The 21114-nt window shown below is 38.9% G+C and overlaps 1 protein-coding gene across 1 annotated transcript; it reads left to right on the top strand.

The window, feature by feature from the left end:
• Positions 1 to 1767: 1767 nt before the first annotated feature.
• Positions 1768 to 18940, top strand: LOC111586411 (DIS3-like exonuclease 1). Its single transcript, XM_055005719.1, has 4 exons — positions 1768 to 2030; positions 6729 to 6879; positions 15050 to 15178; positions 18532 to 18940. Exons 1-4 carry the CDS (start codon positions 1901 to 1903, stop codon positions 18923 to 18925), a joined length of 804 nt encoding a protein of 267 aa, XP_054861694.1. The 5' UTR covers positions 1768 to 1900; the 3' UTR covers positions 18926 to 18940.
• The last annotated feature ends 2174 nt before the right edge of the window (positions 18941 to 21114 follow it).

Raw genomic sequence — 21114 nt, 5'->3', positions numbered from 1 at the left:
TTACATGTTGATGCTGCTTTACTTCAGCCAGTCCATGAGCATCAGAAAACACAGTTTGTACCCACTGCCAGGGGTTCCACTCTTCCCACTCATGTCGCTACATTTGCAAATGTTTTTGCTTCTGTGGACATGTTGGCGTTCCGGGTGTAGACATTTTTAAACGTGCTGGTGCAGCAGCGTCTGTAACCAGGCAACCCGTGAAGGACCGGGCAGGACCGGGCAGGACCGGACACACAGAGAAGGTCTATCTGCTGGACCTGGCATCAGGTCCTCGCTACATAGGTCCCACGAAGATGAAATTGGCTGCCCTAAAGATTTCCTGTGTTTTATTTTGTTCATTATACAGTTTGGATGAGTGTGTGACAGACGTGCATGGGACATTTATGAAAATACGGAACAATTAATTGTCAAATAAATGACGATTCCGTATTTTAAGGGACGGGTGGCAACCCTAGATACAGCAGCTAGAAACCACCTGAAAGCAAGGCAGCAAGAAACTTAAGTGGCAATGTCGGTAAATATAATCGATGTATGATTTATACATTAGTGATAATTCATGATAATTCAATTTATTATAAAATAACAATATGTAGGTTGTTCTTGCCTTCACCATTGACAGTGTTAGTTAGCCTGACAGTTAGCCTGAAGATTAGTCTGACAGGTAGCCAGACAGATAGTCTGACAGGTAGCCAGACAGATAGCCTGACAGTCTGACAAGTAATCTGATAGTTAGTCTGACATTTAGCCTGATAGTTCGTCTGACAGTTAGCCTGTATTTAGGTTGACAGTTAGCCTGACAGTTAGCCTGTATTTAGGTTGACAGTTAGCCTGACAGTTAGCCTGTATTTAGGTTGAAAGTTAGCCTGTATTTAGGTTGACAGTTAGCCTGACAGTTAGCCTGTATTTAGGTTGACAGTTAGCCTGACAGTTAGCCTGTATTTAGGTTGACAGTTAGCCTGACAGTTAGCCTGTATTTAGGTTGACAGCCTGTATTTAGGTTGACAGCCTGTATTTAGGTTGACAGTTAGCCTGTATTTAGGTTGACAGTTAGCCTGACAGTTAGCCTGCATTTAGGTTGACAGTTAGCCTGACAGTTAGCCTGTATTTAGGTTGACAGTTAGCCTGTATTTAGGTTGACAGTTAGCCTGTATTTAGGTTGACAGTTAGCCTGACAGTTAGCCTGTATTTAGGTTGACAGTTAGCCTGACAGTTAGCCTGTATTTAGGTTGACAGTTAGCCTGACAGTTAGCCTGTATTTTGGTTGACAGTTAGCCTGACAGTTAGCCTGTATTTAGGTCGACAGTTAGCGAGCCCTGGACCAGCGGTACTTGCCAAACAATCCAGGCTCATTTCAGTTAGTCAGAATTGAATTGACTACATGAAATTGTATCAAAGTAATCCAATTGCGTGAACTTGAATTGACTTTTGTCAATGTCGTTTTAGCCCAGAATTATTTGTTTGATTTTTTAAGTCGGGTGTTTAATCCCAGCATACATTGCCAGAATTGATGTGCTGTGCTGAATTTTAAAACACATTTGCAACTCGGGAAACCGGTTAATTTCTAATTTAATCACTGATGACAGATATTTATTAATACAGATTCTACAGAAAACTTCATGAGTTTGGTTTTCAGTCACTGTAGTTTTTTTTTTACTTCCTTAAAAACTGAAAGAAAGTTTCGCTGTTAGCACTTTTATGAGCTTACTAATCTGATTTCGTCCGACAGCACTTGAACGCAGCAAGAGGAAGACGTCATGACGTCAGCAAGGATGCATTTCCGTACGTGCTTCCGTGAAGTTGATCGGGATTGTTTATACGTGCTGCTTCCCGCGTCTGGACCGGTTAGTTAACGGCAGCAGCTGGTTAACGGGAGCGGCTGGACGTTAACGGAGGGTCGAGGATGATAAAGACGGAGAAGACGCTGCACCTGAAGAGCTGCCGGGGCCGCACGGTGCGGGTGGTCCGGGAACACTACCTGAGGGAGCGGGTTCCCTGCTGCAGCTCTCTGTGCCAGGCGGACTGTGACCACGGTAACCCGCTAAACCCTCATATATCTGGATAAAAGCACACTGCAGCTGCTGGTAGATCTGTTTACCAGGTAGTAACTGAACTATACCAACCCCAGCTAGCAGATAAACCCGTTAAACCTCATATTGACTGCAGAACCAGGTTAGAAACATGGAGATGATGCTAGCTTTACATCTGTTTACTGGGCTTTGTGGGCTTGTTGTTAAAAGACAAAACTGAGAAACAAGACGACAAAAAAGTAGACAAACAACACAAGCGAGACAAAAAACTCAAAACGACAAAAACACAAGACAAACGACCAAAGTCAGACAAAAAAAGAACACCCAAAATGTTACAAAAATGAGACACAAAATGACAAAAGCGAGAAACAAAACGAGACAAATGAGACGAAACAAAACAAAAACGACAAAAAGTGACAACAGAATTGACAAATGAGCCAAAAAACACAAAAACACCCTCAAAACGACAAAAGTCAGACAAAAAAACCCCAAAAGATTACAAAATAAGACACAAAATGACAAAAGCGAGAAACAAAATGAGACAAACGGCACACAAAAGAACAAATAAAGTGAAACACAAAATGACGAAAAACAACAAATAACATGATTACAACTCGTTTTGTGAGTTTTTTTTGTCTCGTTTGTAAATTTTTTTTGTCACTTTTTTGTCTTGCTTGTGTTGTCTATTTTTTGTCGTTTCATTTTCGTAATATTTTGTTGTTATTGTCTTGAGTGGGAGAAAACTTAACTAAACCGTTGAATTAGTTGCATTTATTATGATAATTTCTAGCGTAATTGTGTTATTTTGTGCCTTGTGATGAAAAACCTGGAGCTGGATCAAAATTACAAACATGTAGTTCCCAGCTGGATGAAATAAATCTACATCTGACAGGTTATTTCTGCTCATGATGCAGATGCTGCTGGGAGAGAAAAGGTTCATGCATAACGTCCCAGAACAGCAGAAATAAATAAAAACCAGATTAAATCTGCAGCCTGGAGGAGATGGATAAAACTCACTGTTTCCCTGGATGCACAAACTGATGTTACTCAAGTTACAGAGAATACAATATATAATATATATCAGATATATCTGAGTTCCTTCTTTAAAAGATGGTTTTATTTTTATTGTGTATTAAACTTATATTTCATCCATTTTCCCACTTTAATCTTAATAAATACGTCAGAAGATAGTATTGAAAATATTTTTGTCCTGAACAGTCAAGAGATTTGTCTACAGGAAGGAAGGCTCGTTTCCACAGAGACACCATCAAAATAAGAATTTCTCTGTATTCCAAACCAGGGGTGTCCCAACATGCGGCCCGCGGGCCAACACCAGTCCTCCAGAGGGTCCAATCCGTAAAGAATCAAAATTCCAGAGAAGACATTAACTGCAGATTGTAAATTGATAAAACTATAAATTTAAAATAATTTCTACACCATGACAAGTTGTTTGGATCATAAAGTAAATTACTGGATTGTTCTTTGTTCTTTTGTTATTTTATGTCTCATTTTTGTAATATTTTTTCCTGTTTTTGTTAGTTTTTTCTGACTTCGTTTGTCTCATGTTTTTGTTGATTGTGTTTCATTTTTGTCTCGCTTGTGTTTTTTTGTCTTTTTTGTCCTTTTGTTTCTCACTTCTGCCTTTTTTTGTCTCGTTTTTGTCGACTTTTTTGTTGCTTTGTAACTTTTTCTATCAATTTTTTGTCTCTTTTTGTTTTGTTTGGTGTTCTCTGTCTAATTTTTGTCATTTTGTCTATTTTTTGTCTGACTTGTCGTTTGTCTTTTTTTGTCGTTTTGTGTATCATTTTTGTCTTGCGTTTGTTTTTTGTCTCGTTTTTGTCGTTTGTCCATTTTTGTTGCTTTGTAACTTTTTGTCAAATTTTTTGTCTCTTTTTGTTTTCTTTCTTGTCGTTCGTCTCATTTTATTGTTTTTATCGTTTTGTGTTTCCTTTTTGTCTCGCTTGTGCTTGTTGTCTTATTTTTATCATTTTGTGTTTGGCTTTATTCATTGTTTTGTGTATCGTTTGTGTCATTTGTGTAATTTTTTGTCTTGTTTGTGTTTTTTGTCATTTTTTGGCTTGCTTTTGTCCATTTTTTGTCACTTTGTAACTTTTTTAATCATTTTTTTGTCTGTTTTTGTTTTGTTTCGTGTTGTTTGTCTCATTTTTGTAATTTTGTCTTGTTTTTGTTGGGTTTTTTGGCTTTTTTTGTCTGACTTTTGTCGTTTGTCTCTTTTTTGTCGTTTTATTTCTCATTTTTGTTGTTTTGTGTTTGCTTTTTGTCTCGCGTGTTTTTGTCTTATTTTTGTCATTTTGTGCTTCACTTTATTCGTTGTTTTGTGTAGCGTTTTTGTCATTTTTTGTTTTCTTTTTTGTCATTATGTTTCTCGTTTTGTAATTTTTTGTCTCGTTTGTCTCTTTTGTCCATTTTTTGTCATTTTATAACTTTTTTGGTCTAATTTTTTGTCTCTTCTTTTTTGTTTTGTATCGTTTGTCTCATTTTTTGTCTAATTTTTGTAATATTTTGTCTTGTTTTTGTTGTTTTTGTCTGTTTTTGTCTGACTTTTGTTGTTTTAATCATAAACTAAAATCCTCCATGGTTCAGTTCCAGGTGACTAAATGTTGTGTTCCTTTGTCGACACTCTGTGATCTGGAAGTTGTAATGTGGAAATGATAAACTGAGGCTGAATGTTGATGAAACTGAATTTATTTTTCTTCATAAATTTCAGGATGATCATAATGTTTTGTAAAAAGATAATTCATTAAATGTGAACATTTTCAGAATGTACTTTTTGCACTAAAACAAAGAAACCATTAGGAGTTGTGGTTATTTATAGGTTATTATGCTGTGATTTTACTGGTCACTGGAGATCAAACTGGGCTGAATGTGGAACCTGAACTAGAATGAGTTTGACTCCCCTGTTTTAGAGACATAAATTGCTTCCAACACGTCTTTATTACATTTTTTAACTGACATAGAGGTAAAACAATTACCACAGAAGCTGTGACTGTGCTAAGTTAAATAAATAAAGTGATAATAATAATAAAAATGAAATAATTTTAGGACCTTTCTGATGGTGAAACTGTTCAGAAGCAGCGTTATTGTACATATTAAACATTCTGCAGCAAAGTAAAAGTAATAAAACGAAACCTCGTGTCAGACCAGCTGCGGTTTCTACGTCTCAAACTGCAGCGTTTGCCATTTTCTAATTGCGTCGTTTCAGAATTCAATTTGAAATCGATTCATGGTTGAGCCCTGCAGAGATGTTTAATGAGGAAACCAAACACTGAACGATGACTTAAACATTCGTATAGTTATTGATAATATTTGCTGTGAAATTGAGCTCAGTCTGCACAGTTTCTATCTGTTGCAGTGAATCTAAAGTTTAATGAAGTTTTAGTAGCAGACGAGTGGAGTGGAGCTGAACTATGAGGCAGAATGATCGGGACAGAACTGAGATATAACTCAAGATTCAAGAGTCTTTATTGTAATTTTTCATTTCTTTTCCACTGAAACATTAAGAAGTAGAGACGATGGTTTGATTTTTGCTGCAGTCTGTAAACAAACAAACATGTTCTGGTATAAATACTGCAGAATCTGGATGTTGTGACTCATCTGACCTTTTTAATAATAATAATAATAGATAATTGCATCTCCTGTGACTTGGAGATGGTCCTTGATGATGTTGAGATTCTGATAAAGTTTTGATGAGCTGTATAGCCCTATTTAGGTGCACGTTTGGTAGTGTTCTGGTGAAATAATTGGACTCTGCAGAGTAAGTTTAAGGAGTCATATTGGGTAAATTTAGACTTTTTAATAATTCAACACCAAGAACCAGAAAGAAACAGGTTTTTAGTTTTCACTGTTGATAATTCACTGCAGAATAAATAAGAAACTGTAGAAATGATCAGCACCTCCAAGTCCAAGGCCATGGTTCTCTGATGGAAACCAGTGGATTGATCCCTCTGGGTTGGGGGGGAGTTGCTTCTCCAAGCGAAGGAGTTCAAGTATCTCTGAATCTTGTTCATGAGTGTTAGGAAAATATAGCTAGAGATGGACAGGAGGATTTGTGCGACGGCAGCAGTAATGAAGGCGTTGTATGAACTGTCGAACAGTCCATCTACGTTCCAACCCTCACCTATGGTCATGAGCTCTGGGTAGGGACCGGAAGAACGAGATCACAGATACAATCGGTCGAAGTGAGGTTCATCCGTAGGGTCCTGATCCTTCACCTCTAAAGGAACCAGCTGAGGTGGTTTGGACATCTGATTCAGATCCTCCAGGGAGACTTCCTCTGGAGGTCTTCTGAACACGTCCTCCTGGGAGGGGACCCCAGGGTAGACCCAGAACCCACTGGAGGGATTATATATGTCATCTGGCCTGGGAACACCTGAGGATCCCCCAGGAAGAGCTGGAAAGTGTTGCTGGGAGGAGGAACGTCTGGAATGACCAGATGGATAAATGGATGATGGATGGATACCGGATGCATGGATTGATGGATGGATGGATGGATGGATTGATGCATGGATGACGGATGGATGATGGATGGATGCATGGATGACGGATGGACTCATGAATAAATCAGCACAGGGAGGCAGACAGAAACATGTTTTTAGGAGCTTTGATGCTGATATTTCACTGCAGATTGACTCTAAAATGATCCGTCATTGCGTCAGGATTAACGCCTTCTTCTCCACACAGATGGTAAAGTCCTGCCTGGAGATCTGACCCACTACATGGTGCCGGATGCCGCGGTGGTGGTGGACTTCCTGGAGATCCTGGAGTTCAGGGAGCTGCAGGGCGTCGTGTTCACCCAGACGGCCTGTCAGGCTCTGCAGAGCAAAGGACGAAGGTAAACACCAGCTGAACATCCTCAGAGCGAGCCGACGGATACCAGAGGTAGCTGCAGCCTTAACCCTCATGTCATCCTATGGGTCAAACTGACCCGTTTTAAAGTTTGAAAATGTGGGAAAAAAAAAATAAAATTATTTTCACAGTGAAACTTCTGATGTGGGGGCTGCACAGTGGCGTAGTGGTTAGCACTTTCGCCTTGCAGCAAGAAGGTCCCTGGTTCGCGTCCCGGCTTTCCCGGGATCTTTCTGCATGGAGTTTGCATGTTCTCCCTGTGCATGCGTGGGTTTTCTCCGGGTACTCCGGCTTCCTCCCACAGTCCAAAAATATGCTGAGGTTCATTGATCATTCTAAATTGCCCGTAGGTGTGAATGTGAGAGTGATTGTTTGTCTCTGTATGTAGCCCTGTGACAGACTGGTGACCTGTCTAGGGTGTCCCCTGCCTTCGCCCGAGTCAGCTGGGATAGGCTCCAGCACCCCCCGCGACCCTAGTGAGGATTAAGCGGTGTATAGAAAATGGATGGATGGATGGAACTTCTGATGTCCACATTTTCAACATTTTTGGGAAATCTGAAAATTTTTTGGTGGAAAAAAATGTTAAAAATGTTTTTTGAGAACATTCACAAAAAAATCAACCAAAATGTGTCGAATCTCGCTGGATTTTGGTTGATTTTTTTTATATGAATGTTCTTAAAGAAAATATTAGAAATTTTACTGACATATATGTAATCACTGTAGATATTTTTAGGATTTTTTGGGAAGATTTTTACTCATATTTTGAAAATATTTTCTTGCCAAATTTGAGGGATTTTTTAAATAATAGTTTTAAGGGAAACTTTTTTCGATGATATATTTTCACAGTGAAAACTTCCACATTTTCAACATTTTTGGAAAATTCTTGAACATTTTTTGGTGTAAAAAAAAATCTTGAAAAAATGTTTCTTTAAGAACATTCACATAAAAATCAACCAAAATCCAGCGAATTTTGCTGGATTTTGGTTGATTTTATGTGAATGTTCTTAAAAAATATATCAGAAGTTTTACTGATATATATGGAATCACTTTAGATATTTTTAGGATTTTTTTGGAAGATTTTTATTCATTTCTTGAAAATATTTACAGGAATTCTCTTGCCAAATTTGGGGGATTTTTTTTAAAAATAAAACTTTTAAGGCAAACTTTTAATGAATTATTGGAAATTTTTTTCCTGAAGGTTCTGCAAATTTTCAGAAATTTGGGGAATTTTTTTGCAGATTTTCTGGATTTTTTTCAGACAATGAAACAATATTTTTTGGTGCCCGTAAATGAGGACAACAGGAGGGTTAATGAACACTGTGTATAGCTGTGCAGAGGATTGTGGGTAAAAATAGAGTTCTGGTATTGCATACTTTGGGACATACAGGAATTTTTGGCAAACTGCAGTTGAGAAATCATGTATTGGGACCGACTGAATGATTTTCTGGCGTGCTGAGTGGTGTGGAAGTACAGATACTGGAACAGAGATCAATACGTGTTTAAAATAAAAAAATAAAACCAACACTGACCAGTCAGTTCTGTAGGAACATAGCATCAACATTTCTGGAAGATTCTGCAGGAATATTGAGACGTATTGACCCGTTTCCATTTTTATCAAAAGAAAAATTATTCCATCAATTACTTTGTCAAACTCAGACTCGTGTGTAGAACATAAATCAGAACATGTTTATTTTAGGGCTGAAATAATTCTTCAAGTTATTTGAGTAATCAGATTACTAAAATTCCTCGAGGTAAAATTCTCTGAATCAAGGCTTCCTTTAATCAACTACATGCTGGACTCCAGGTCACCAAATGACTGACCGAGATCCGAGGCCGGACCCAGACTTCATTCGATACAAACCGGGTCCTTAAATTTGACGGGACGCTTCTATTTTAACCAGCACAGCTTTTCTATTGTTTACAGCAGGAGAACCAACCAGTCCACGGTCTAAACATCGTCTAAACTCGCCGTCAGTGAACTAAAACCAGGACAGATTCAGCTGCTGCACAGATTATTTCTGCCTCAGATGCTTTCAGAAATACTTTTCCCTGAAGTGTTTTTGAAATAAAAGAGAAAGTTTGTGGCCGAACCGCTGTGTTTATCCGACACATCTGCCAGACTGTCAGGCTGAAAGCTCGGTCATGTGACCACCTAGTGGCCGCTGAAGCTCCAGTGCTGTCATGTGACCACCTAGTGGCCGCTGAAGCTCCAACGCTGTCATGTGACCACTAGTGGCCGCTGAAGCTCCAGTGCTGTCATGTGACCACCTAGTGGCCGCTGAAGCTCCAGCGCTGTCATGTGACCACTAGCGGCCGCTGAAGCTCCAGCGCTGTCATGTGACCACCTAGTGGTCGCTGAAGCTCCAGCGCTGTCATGTGACCACTAGCGGCCGCTGAAGCTCCAGTGCTGTCATGTGACCACCTAGTGGCCGCTGAAGCTCCAGCGCTGTCATGTGACCACTAGTGGCCGCTGAAGCTCCAGCGCTGTCATGTGACCACCTAGCGGCCGCTGAAGCTCCAACGCTGTCATGTGACCACCTAGTGACCACTGAAGGTCCAGCGCTGTCATGTGACCACCTAGCGGCCGCTGAAGCTCCAACGCTGTCATGTGACCACCTAGTGGCCGCTGAAGCTCCAGCGCTGTCATGTGACCACCTAGTGGCCGCTGAAGCTCCAGCGCTGTCATGTGACCACTAGTGGCCGCTGAAGCTCCAGCGCTGTCATGTGACCACCTAGTGGCCGCTGAAGCTCCAGCGCTGTCATGTGACCACTAGCGGCCGCTGAAGCTCCAGCGCTGTCATGTGACCACCTAGTGGCCGCTGAAGCTCCAGCGCTGTCATGTGACCACTAGTGGCCGCTGAAGCTCCAACGCTGTCATGTGACCACTAGTGGCCGCTGAAGCTCCAGCGCTGTCATGTGACCACCTAGTGGCCGCTGAAGCTCCAACGCTGTCATGTGACCACTAGTGGCCGCTGAAGCTCCAGTGCTGTCATGTGACCACCTAGTGGCCGCTGAAGCTCCAGCGCTGTCATGTGACCACTAGTGGCCGCTGAAGCTCCAGTGCTGTCATGTGACCACCTAGTGGCCGCTGAAGCTCCAGCGCTGTCATGTGACCACCTAGTGGCCGCTGAAGCTCCAGCGCTGTCATGTGACCACTAGTGGCCGCTGAAGCTCCAGCGCTGTCATGTGACCACTAGTGGCCGCTGAAGCTCCAGCGCTGTCATGTGACCACCTAGCGGCCGCTGAAGCTCCAGCGCTGTCATGTGACCACTAGTGGCCGCTGAAGCTCCAGCGCTGTCATGTGACCACCTAGCGGCCGCTGAAGCTCCAACGCTGTCATGTGACCACCTAGTGGCCGCTGAAGCTCCAGCGCTGTCATGTGACCACTAGTGGCCGCTGAAGCTCCAGCGCTGTCATGTGACCACCTAGTGGCCGCTGAAGCTCCAGCGCTGTCATGTGACCACTAGTGGCCGCTGAAGCTCCAGCGCTGTCATGTGACCACCTAGTGGCCGCTGAAGCTCCAGCCCACATTTTCAACATTTTTGGGAAATCTGAAAATTTTTTGGTGGAAAAAAATGTTAAAAATGTTTTTTGAGAACATTCACAAAAAAATCAACCAAAATGTGTCGAATCTCGCTGGATTTTGGTTGATTTTTTTTATATGAATGTTCTTAAAGAAAATATTAGAAATTTTACTGACATATATGTAATCACTGTAGATATTTTTAGGATTTTTTGGGAAGATTTTTACTCATATTTTGAAAATATTTTCTTGCCAAATTTGAGGGATTTTTTAAATAATAGTTTTAAGGGAAACTTTTTTCGATGATATATTTTCACAGTGAAAACTTCCACATTTTCAACATTTTTGGAAAATTCTTGAACATTTTTTGGTGTAAAAAAAAAATCTTGAAAAAATGTTTCTTTAAGAACATTCACATAAAAATCAACCAAAATCCAGCGAATTTTGCTGGATTTTGGTTGATTTTATGTGAATGTTCTTAAAAAATATATCAGAAGTTTTACTGATATATATGGAATCACTTTAGATATTTTTAGGATTTTTTTGGAAGATTTTTATTCATTTCTTGAAAATATTTACAGGAATTCTCTTGCCAAATTTGGGGGATTTTTTTTAAAAATAATAGCATCAACATTTCTGGAAGATTCTGCAGGAATATTGAGACGTATTGACCCGTTTCCATTTTTATCAAAAGAAAAATTATTCCATCAATTACTTTGTCAAACTCAGACTCGTGTGTAGAACATAAATCAGAACATGTTTATTTTAGGGCTGAAATAATTCTTCAAGTTATTTGAGTAATCAGATTACTAAAATTCCTCGAGGTAAAATTCTCTGAATCAAGGCTTCCTTTAATCAACTACATGCTGGACTCCAGGTCACCAAATGACTGACCGAGATCCGAGGCCGGACCCAGACTTCATTCGATACAAACCGGGTCCTTAAATTTGACGGGACGCTTCTATTTTAACCAGCACAGCTTTTCTATTGTTTACAGCAGGAGAACCAACCAGTCCACGGTCTAAACATCGTCTAAACTCGCCGTCAGTGAACTAAAACCAGGACAGATTCAGCTGCTGCACAGATTATTTCTGCCTCAGATGCTTTCAGAAATACTTTTCCCTGAAGTGTTTTTGAAATAAAAGAGAAAGTTTGTGGCCGAACCGCTGTGTTTATCCGACACATCTGCCAGACTGTCAGGCTGAAAGCTCGGTCATGTGACCACCTAGTGGCCGCTGAAGCTCCAGCGCTGTCATGTGACCACTAGTGGCCGCTGAAGCTCCAGCGCTGTCATGTGACCACTAGTGGCCGCTGAAGCTCCAGTGCTGTCATGTGACCACCTAGTGGCCGCTGAAGCTCCAGCGCTGTCATGTGACCACCTAGTGGCCGCTGAAGCTCCAGCGCTGTCATGTGACCACTAGTGGCCGCTGAAGCTCCAGCGCTGTCATGTGACCACTAGTGGCCGCTGAAGCTCCAGCGCTGTCATGTGACCACCTAGTGGCCGCTGAAGCTCCAACGCTGTCATGTGACCACTAGTGGCCGCTGAAGCTCCAGTGCTGTCATGTGACCACCTAGTGGCCGCTGAAGCTCCAACGCTGTCATGTGACCACTAGTGGCCGCTGAAGCTCCAGTGCTGTCATGTGACCACCTAGTGGCCGCTGAAGCTCCAGCGCTGTCATGTGACCACTAGTGGCCGCTGAAGCTCCAGCGCTGTCATGTGACCACCTAGTGGCCGCTGAAGCTCCAGCGCTGTCATGTGACCACCTAGTGGCCGCTGAAGCTCCAGCGCTGTCATGTGACCACTAGTGGCCGCTGAAGCTCCAGCGCTGTCATGTGACCACTAGTGGCCGCTGAAGCTCCAGCTTCACACAGTCTTATTTACTGACTCATTTACTTATTTATTTACTAACTTATTTACTTAGGTTATTACTTATTTACTAAGTAAATAAACAAAAAAGTAAATAAATAAACAAGTAAATTAGTAAATAAATAAGTACGTATATAAATGACTAATAATTACTAAATAATTAAATAATTACTAACTTGTCTACTTACTTATTTACTGTCTTATTTACTTTACTGTCTTATTTACTTTACTTATTTATTTACGAACTTATTTAGTGATTTATTTACTTAGTTATTTATTTACTAACTTATTTACTTAGTTATTTACTTACTAACTTATTTACTTAGTTATTTATTTAATTACTAACTTACTAACTCATTTACTTACTAACTTATTTACTAACTTAAGTATGAGTATGTAAATAAGTAAACAATTAAATGAATGGGTTAATAAGTAAATAAATAAGTACGTAAATAAGTAAACAAGTAAATAAGTTAGTAAGTAAGTAAATAAGAATTTAAATAAATAAGTTAGTAAATAAAGAAAGAAATTAGTTACAAAGTAAATACATTAGTAAATAAAGACATTAGTAAATAAGTAAGTACTCATGAGCAGGGGTCAGCTGGTCCAGACCCAGTCCAGGTGTTGGGGTCCTGGACCTCCTCTGGACCAGCTGACCCCTGCCCTCAGGTCGGCCTCATTATATCGGAGCAGCGCTGACGAGGCAGAGCCAGAGCCAGATGTGGACTGGGTGTCCCCACTACCAGCAGGAGAGCGTAGATGAAGGCAGTCAATAAGGAGCTCCTCTCCACCTCCGGTTCCGTCCCGTCCGTTTGTGTTTTGTGCTGACGGCGCCGTTCTCAGATGTTGCATCATTAATGTGATGAGGCTTCAGTTCTGATAATGTGAGCGAGACATGACTGCTGGAGCAGAATGCTGACGCCACACTGAGGCAGTAATTACACTTTTCTCTCCTCCGTGTGTGTGTTACTGTGTGTTTTAGGCTGGGTTAGTGTGTGTGTTGGTGTGTGTGTGAGAATGTGTCAGAGTGTGAGATGACCTTTAAGTCTCTCTGGAGCTTCTTAGACAGAACTCTCATTATCTTCTAATGTACCAGTAGATCCTGTAAAGAGCATCATGTTTGTTTAAAGATTATTCAGCTGCTCTTCATCACTGATAGTTCAGTTTTCCTGCTTCCATTTCTTATCTTTTAATATCAGAGATATTTAAGGAGTAGGTCAACGTTTTGGACAGTGCAGAAAACACAGAGGACATGTACTTACTTACCTACTTATTTATTTACCTACTTATTTATTTACCTACTTATTTAGTTACTAACTTATTTACCTACTGACTTATTTACTAACTTATTTACCTACTTATTTAGTTACTAACTTATTTACCTACTGACTTATTTACTAACTTATTTACCTACTTATTTACTTACTAACTTATTTACTTACTAACTTATTTACCTACTAACTTATTTACTGACTGACTTATTTACCTGCTTATTTACTTACTAACTTATTTACCTACTGACTTATTTACTAACTTATTTACCTACTTATTTAGTTACTAACTTATTTACCTACTGACTTATTTACTAACTTCTTTACCTACTTATTTACTTACTAACTTATTTACCTACTAACTTATTTACTTACCAACTTATTTACTTACTGACTTGTTTACCTACTTATTTACGTACTAAATTATTTACCTACTTATTTACTTGTCATGTAGTATATGTAAAGCTACATGTCCACTAGATTCATATTTCCTGCATGTAAACTTACCGCATCTGAAAATCACCCGCTTGGTGTTTGGTCACTAACAGGTCACTAGGTGGTCACATGACAACAGCTTCAGCTTCAGTCCGGTAGAAACGTTGGACCAACATTTGGCTCGGCCACAAACTTTCTCTTTTATTTTAAAAACAGTTCAATGAAAAATATGTCTGAAAACTTTTGAGGTGACAAATGAGCTGCTGAATCTGTCCTAGTTTTAGTTCAGCGACGGCTGGTTTAGACGTTTGACAAAAGTTTCGCAATGCGTTGGATCTCCACACCGAATTTGCTTAAAGTAGAAGTTAAGTCTTTATGTAACTGAGCTGCTGCCCACTCCGGGGAGACGCACTGCAACAGAACCAGCATGCAACGCGATGCGTTCCACATAGAGAATGAATGGGATGCAGGAGATTAGAACAAGTTCTGAACAGTTCTGGATAGTTATAAGTCATTTTGGACGTATGTTTGAGTTATTGGTTTGTAGTTCACATCCATCATGAAGTTAATAATTGCATTTTGATTTTTGGACATATTTTGAGTAATTTGGAGAAATTCTGAGTTGTTTTGGACACATTTTGAATTATATTGAACAAGTTGATTATATTCAACAAATTTTGAGTCAATTTGGACGTGTTTATGTCATTTTAAACAAATTTCAGGTAATTTCAGAGACATTTTACGTGATTCGGAAGTTCTGGACAATTCTAAGTCATTTTGGACATTTATTTTGGAAATATTTTGAGCCATTGGGTTGTAGTTCCTACCTGTCATGAAGTTAATAATTGTATTTTGGTTTTTGGACATTTTTTGAGTTATTTTGGGCAAATTCTGAGTTTTTTTGGATGCCATTGGAATTACTTTGGATTATATTTTATTTTATAGTCATTGGTTTGTCGTTTTTACCTGAAGTTAATAATTGTATTTCACATAAATTGTTGAGTTTACTGTTTTTGCTGTTTTATTATTTTTTATTATGAAGTGTTTTCTGTCTGTGCAGGTATTACAACAGACTACGAAGCCTGGTTAAAGACCCCCGACATGACTGTGTGCTGTTTGCTAACGAGTTCCAGCAGTATTCGTACTGTCCACGGGAGAAGGGCGAGAGCCAGGACAAGTGGATGACCAGGTCAGTCTTCAATATGAGGTTCTAACACCAGCAGCCAAGTCATTTTTGACAAAGGTTTGGTGATTTGGACAACTTTGTGTCATTTGAATCATTTAGAACAATTTTCCAGCTGTTATAACCAGATCGTGAGTATGAAGACTCTTGCATCATTTCATGTTTATAAATTAAATAATCTTCATTTAAATATTGAGTATTCAATCTGACCATTATTAAGTTTGACCAGACAAGGTTCCAATTTTTAGATATTTTGACTTGAAACCCGTCCGAAATTACGTCAAATTTGTCCCATATTGGTAAAAAACAGTAATTAATTGATGTTGGTCCATGAAAATGGAAAAAAGTGTTAAATTCTCCAAACCAGGCTGGTATAGTGTCTCCATAAAGTTCCTGTAAGCGTGTATCTATGGATGGATCCGTATTTCTACTAAAATCCAGTCTTTGGTCCACATTTGTCCAACTGTTGAGGCTTTAACATCAGTAGAATCTGATGTGTTCAAGTTTGACCAGACAAGGTTCCAGTTTTTAGATGTTTAGACTAAATGTTGATGTGGACTCATTGGTAGGAACCAGAACCTGGTGTTCATAGAGGTCTAGATGTTGGTGTTCATAGAGGTCTAGATGTTCATAGAGGTCTAGATGTTGGTGTTCATAGAGGTCTAGATGTTGGTGTTCATAGAGGTCTAGATGTTGGTGTTCATGGAGGTCTAGATGTTCATAGAGGTCTAGATGTTCATAGAGGTCTAGATGTTGGTGTTCATAGAGGTCTAGATGTTCATAGAGGTCTAGATGTTCATAGAGGTCTAGATGTTCATAGAGGTCTAGATGTTCATAGAGGTCTAGATGTTCATAGAGGTCTAGATGTTGGTGTTCATAGGGGTAATTTTAACTCTTTTTGGACAGTTTTGAATCATTTTTGACACGTTTTAAATCATTTTTGGATTTTTTTAAAATCTTTTTTGAGTTGTTTTAGACATACTTTAACTCACTTTGTACGGTTTTTGAGTCATTTTGAACAGTTTGAATCAGTTTGGATACATTTTGAGTAGTTATGAACAGTTTCATCTTATTTTTTAATGAATTTTGAGCCAATTTTGGACATTTTAACTCATTTTTGACAGTTGAGTCATTTTAGACAATTTTTAACTAAATTTCCAAAGTTTTTAAGTCACTTTGGACAAATTTTAATTCATTTTGGACAATGAGTCAATTTGGACAGTTTTTGAATCATTTTGGACAGTTTTTGGGTCATTTTGGACGGTTTTTGGTCATTTTGGACAGCTTTTAGGTCATTTTAGACAATTTTTGTGCAATTTTGGACAGTTTTTGAATCATTTTGGACTCAATTTAACTCATTTTGGACAAATTTGACTGATTGTGGACATATTTTAACTCATTTTGGACAGTTGAGTCATTTTAGACAATTTTTAACTAAGTTTCCAAAGTTTTTAAGTCATTTTGGACAATATTCGAGACAATTTGGACAGTTTTTGAGTCATTTTGGATACATTTTGAGTAATAATGAACAGCTTCATGTTATTTTTGGTAAATTCTGAGCCATTTTTGGACAATGTACTGGATTGAAATTGGCTGACCTTTAACAGGCTGATGGGGCTGCAGTATTTATGTGAGCGTTACAGCTTACAGAGAATCACAGAAGATCAACACCAGTTTCATGTCCGCATGTAGCCTGAGCCAGTAGACGGTTAGCTTAGCATCAATACTGCAACATAAAACCAGAGGATAACGTTATTTTTTACACCGACAAATCAAAATCAAAAAAATAACGTTATCCTATGATAGTTAACGACAAAATGAACATCATCCAAATAAAACCAGAACCTCTAAAACAAACTATTTCTTGTTGTGATCTTGACTTGAGGAAGTTGCTTCTTTCAGCCTCCAACTCTGATATTTCCTGAAATCTCTCCAGTTTTTCTGAACTGGCAGCATGTAACTTCCATATGCACAAAGCTCTCCCCTGGTGGTTTACTCTGCAGGTTTTAGATGAAAATTTAAAGCTCAAACCCTGAATTAGTTGCAGTTTGAGTTGGTCAGACTGCCGGTGTGGAACCATACGGCACTTAGAGCCCTCCTGCTGGCTGAGATGTCGATCAAACATTTAAAATGGATTGTCTCAGTAGGGTCTGAAGGCCTGAAGGCACAATTTCCTCATTTCCACTGACGTTTTTCCTCCACTTCAGCTGTACAGCAGGTGGAATAACAAAGAAACTAAGAGGACTTGCTGTGATTATAGACTTCATTAATTATACCTGGTGTGAACCTAAAGTGACCTGAACAGTAGAGCCGAGCACAAAAAGCTCCTATATGGAACTTTTTTCTTCCATTTATAATAAAATAATGTTGTTCTGCTCAGCTAAGTCTGTTTCATGGAAGGTTTTTGAGGATTTTATGTCAGTTTGGACAGCTTTTGAGTCATTTTGGACAAATTTGAACTCAATTTGGAGTTTTTGGGTCATTCTGGACAAAATTTAACTCATTTTGGACATTTTTGAGTCATTCTGGACAAAATTTAACTCATTTTGGACATTTTTGAGTCATTCTGGACAAAATTTAACTCATTTTGGGCAATTGTGCCATTTTGGACAAATTTGGACTCAATTTGGAGTTTTTGAGTCATTCTGGACAGTTTTTGGGTCATTTTGGACAAATTTTAACTAACTTTGGACAGCTTTTGAGTCATTTTAGACATATTTTAAATCATTTTTGACAGTTTTTGAGTCATTCTGTACAAATTTTAACTCATTTTGGACAAATTTTAACTCATTTTGGGCAGTTGTGTCATTTTGGACATATTTAATTCATTTTGGACAGTTTTTGGGTCATTTTATACAAATTTCAGCTAAATTTGGACAGCTTAGGACATATTTTCACTCATTTTGGACAGTTTGTGTCATTTTACACAAATTTCAACTAATTTTAGACAGTTTTGAGTCATTTTGAACAGATTTAAAAGATGAAAGTATTCAGACATCAGCTCCTCTTTACTTCTAATATATGTAGAAGGAGATGTTTAGACAGTTAAAATATTGCTTACTGCTGGGTTTTCTGCTTTAGCACAGTTGTTGTCGTAATGTCTTCGCTGTTCACAATGTAAACTGTTCCCAAAGTTTTGGAGAAGCCTGCAGGTGCAATCTGTTCCAATGAAGTGTTTATTGCATAAACCAGACAGTAAATAAAGCCCTAAATGATGTATTTCTAGTGTGGAAACATCCTGAGTTACAGGTGTTGTGATTCATTTATACGCCAGACTAAATGCAGAATATTAAAGGTTTGTTTTTACAGTCAATCTGTCTGCATCAGGCTGGGACTAACCTGTGTGTGTGTGTGTTCAGGTGTGTGTACTCGGCTGCTGTGTGGTACTACAACCACCTGGCAGGTATGATGAATATCGTGATGATCACCGAGGACCAGGAGGCCGTGGCTCAGTACAGCAGCCTGAACTCTGGAGTGTTCGTCATCTCCGTCCAGGTACGGGACTCACCTGTCCTCGTTCAGCCGTCTGCACATTTAATGTCTTCGCACTCTGAAAATCTGTTTTTAGTTATTCAGCCTCAGTCTGAAGCAACAACCTGCTGCAAGGTTAAAATGTTCAGCTTTACGTCAAGCGAGTTTACTTTTATTGTTAAGGCTCTACTTCTGAAAATGTCCTGCTGGGATCAGTGTGTGTCTTCACAGAAAGCAGAGTTGCTCCACCCTTTCAGATCTGGAGTTATTGACTTTACTTAGTAGTTATTGTTGTTAAACAGTAAGCAGTGCTCTGCTGTATAATAGGGGACACACTGTGGCCATTTGGGGCATATTTTGAGTTAGTTCACACAATTTGTGGGTCATTTCAGACTAATTTTAACTCATTTTGGACAGCTTTTGATTCTTTATAGAAATTTTAACTAAGTTTTAACAAATTTGAACTCATTATGGACGGTTTTCTGAGTCATTTTGGACAGTTTTTGAGTCATTTTAGACATTTAACTGTCATTTTGGATAGCTTTTGAGTCATTTTGGACAGTTTTTGAGTCATTTTGGACAATTTTGAGTCATTTTGGACACTGAGTCATTTCAGATATATTTTAACTAATTTTAGACAGTGTATGAGTCATTCTGGACTGTTTTGAGTCATTTTGGGCAGTTTTAACTCATTTTGGAAAGCTTTTGAGTAATTTTGAGAAGTTCTTGAGTCATTTTAGACAAATGTTTTCTAAGTTTGGACATATTTTGACCCATTTTGAACATATTGTAGCTCATTTTGGACAGTTTTTTAAGTCATTTTGGACATTTTTTGAGTCATTTTGAACAATTTTTAACTCATTTTGGGTGAGTTTAGTTTATTTTGGTCGAATCTTGTGTCAATTTGGACAAATTTGGAGTCACTCAGGACACATTTGTGTTATTTTAGACACTTTTTGAGTCATTTTATGCAAATTTTCTTTCATTTTAAACAACTTTCAAACCGTTTGCACAATTTTTCAGTCATTTTTGATACTCCTTTTCTGTCATTTTATACATATTAGTTTGTTTCTTCAACATTCCCGTGGTTATTCCTGCAATTTCGTCCCCAGGAGCCTAACTGTCACAGAACTGTTAATTTTCACATTTCCATCAGTACAGGGTTCTTACAACTCAAACATTTAGTCCTTATATACTCAGGAAATTATGAGACACGACCGAAAGCTTCAGAACAAATTCACTCTGATGTTCCAACGTGTTTCAAAAAGCCGGTTTGCATTTCTTCTCCTATTGTTTTGGTTCAGTGGCTTTAAAACGGAACAGTGGCTGCAGGCAAAGCGCTGATGTTCACCTTTAGAACAGTTTTCACACCAGCAGCAGGTGAACAATGCAGCACAGTTGAGTTAAATCAGGCAGAATTCAGGAAATATTCTGCTGCCCCGTCTCAGATTTTACTTGTTTCAACTCTCATCCAGCTCCAAACACTATGAGGAGGAGAAGACAATATAAACTGGATGTTAACACACAGAGAGACGCTGAAATGGCTTTTCAGAATTTACCTTCTGAAATAAATGAAATGAAAATCCACTAAGGAAAGGTGACTCCTTTTTAGTGCAGCAATGATCTCCTGCTTCACTTGTTTTGTTGTCATGATGTGTTTCAATAAACATGAGATTTATTGTGATGTTTGTTGAATTACCATCAGTTTCTCTGTTTAGTGTTTGTTTCAGTATCTGTGTGGGAACATTTTTTATTTTTGTTGTTGAATTTCAACATGAAAACAACGTGGAACAAGGATAGGACCAGTATCCTAGTTATCCTGGTGTTATTTAACATGTATGAGCTGGTTGGAGGTCATTAAGCACCACAGAAGACTTTGTCATGGTGCCCATTTACTAGACTCCCAGAATGCTCTTTTCATGCCAGCATTGAATCGGCTTGTAACCCTGCACATCAAACACCAACATCTGGACTTCTGTGAACATCTAGACCTCTATGATCATCTAGACCTCTATGAGCACCAGCATCTAGACCTCTATGAACACCTAGACCTCTATGAACACCAGCATCTAGACCTCTATGAACATCTAGACCTCTATGAACACCAGCATCTAGACCTCTATGAACATCTAGACCTCTATGAACACCAGCATCTAGACCTCTATGAACATCTAGACCTCTATGAACTCCAGGTTCTGGTTCCTATCAATGAGTCCACATCAACATTTAGTCTAAACATCTAAAAACTGGAACCTTGTCTTGTCAAACTTCCCACACATCAAATTCTACTGATGTTAGAGCCTCAAAAGTTGGTGAAATATCGACCAAAGACTGTATTTTAGTAGAAATATAGATCCATCCTTTTTTATAAACTTACAGGAACTTGATAGAGACATAATACCTGCCTGGATTGAAAATTCAGAACTTTTTTCCAATTTCAAGGACCAATAAGTATTCATTGCTGTTATTTT

The sequence above is a fragment of the Amphiprion ocellaris genome, chromosome 1 (genome assembly GCF_022539595.1).
Source record: "Amphiprion ocellaris isolate individual 3 ecotype Okinawa chromosome 1, ASM2253959v1, whole genome shotgun sequence".
Taxonomy (NCBI): domain Eukaryota; kingdom Metazoa; phylum Chordata; class Actinopteri; family Pomacentridae; genus Amphiprion; species Amphiprion ocellaris.
The sequence above is the reverse complement of the archived record's forward strand: the minus strand, read 5'-3'. Positions and strand labels throughout refer to the sequence as shown.

Bases quoted from the DNA above. Each gene is read 5' to 3' on its own strand.
- LOC111586411 (XM_055005719.1), top strand. From the start codon at position 1,901: ATGATAAAGACGGAGAAGACGCTGCACCTGAAGAGCTGCCGGGGCCGC. The intron at 2,031-6,728 runs GTAACCCGCTAA...TTCTCCACACAG, and splicing joins CCAGGCGGACTGTGACCACG to ATGGTAAAGTCCTGCCTGGA. The intron at 15,179-18,531 runs GTCAGTCTTCAA...GTGTGTGTTCAG, and splicing joins CAGGACAAGTGGATGACCAG to GTGTGTGTACTCGGCTGCTG.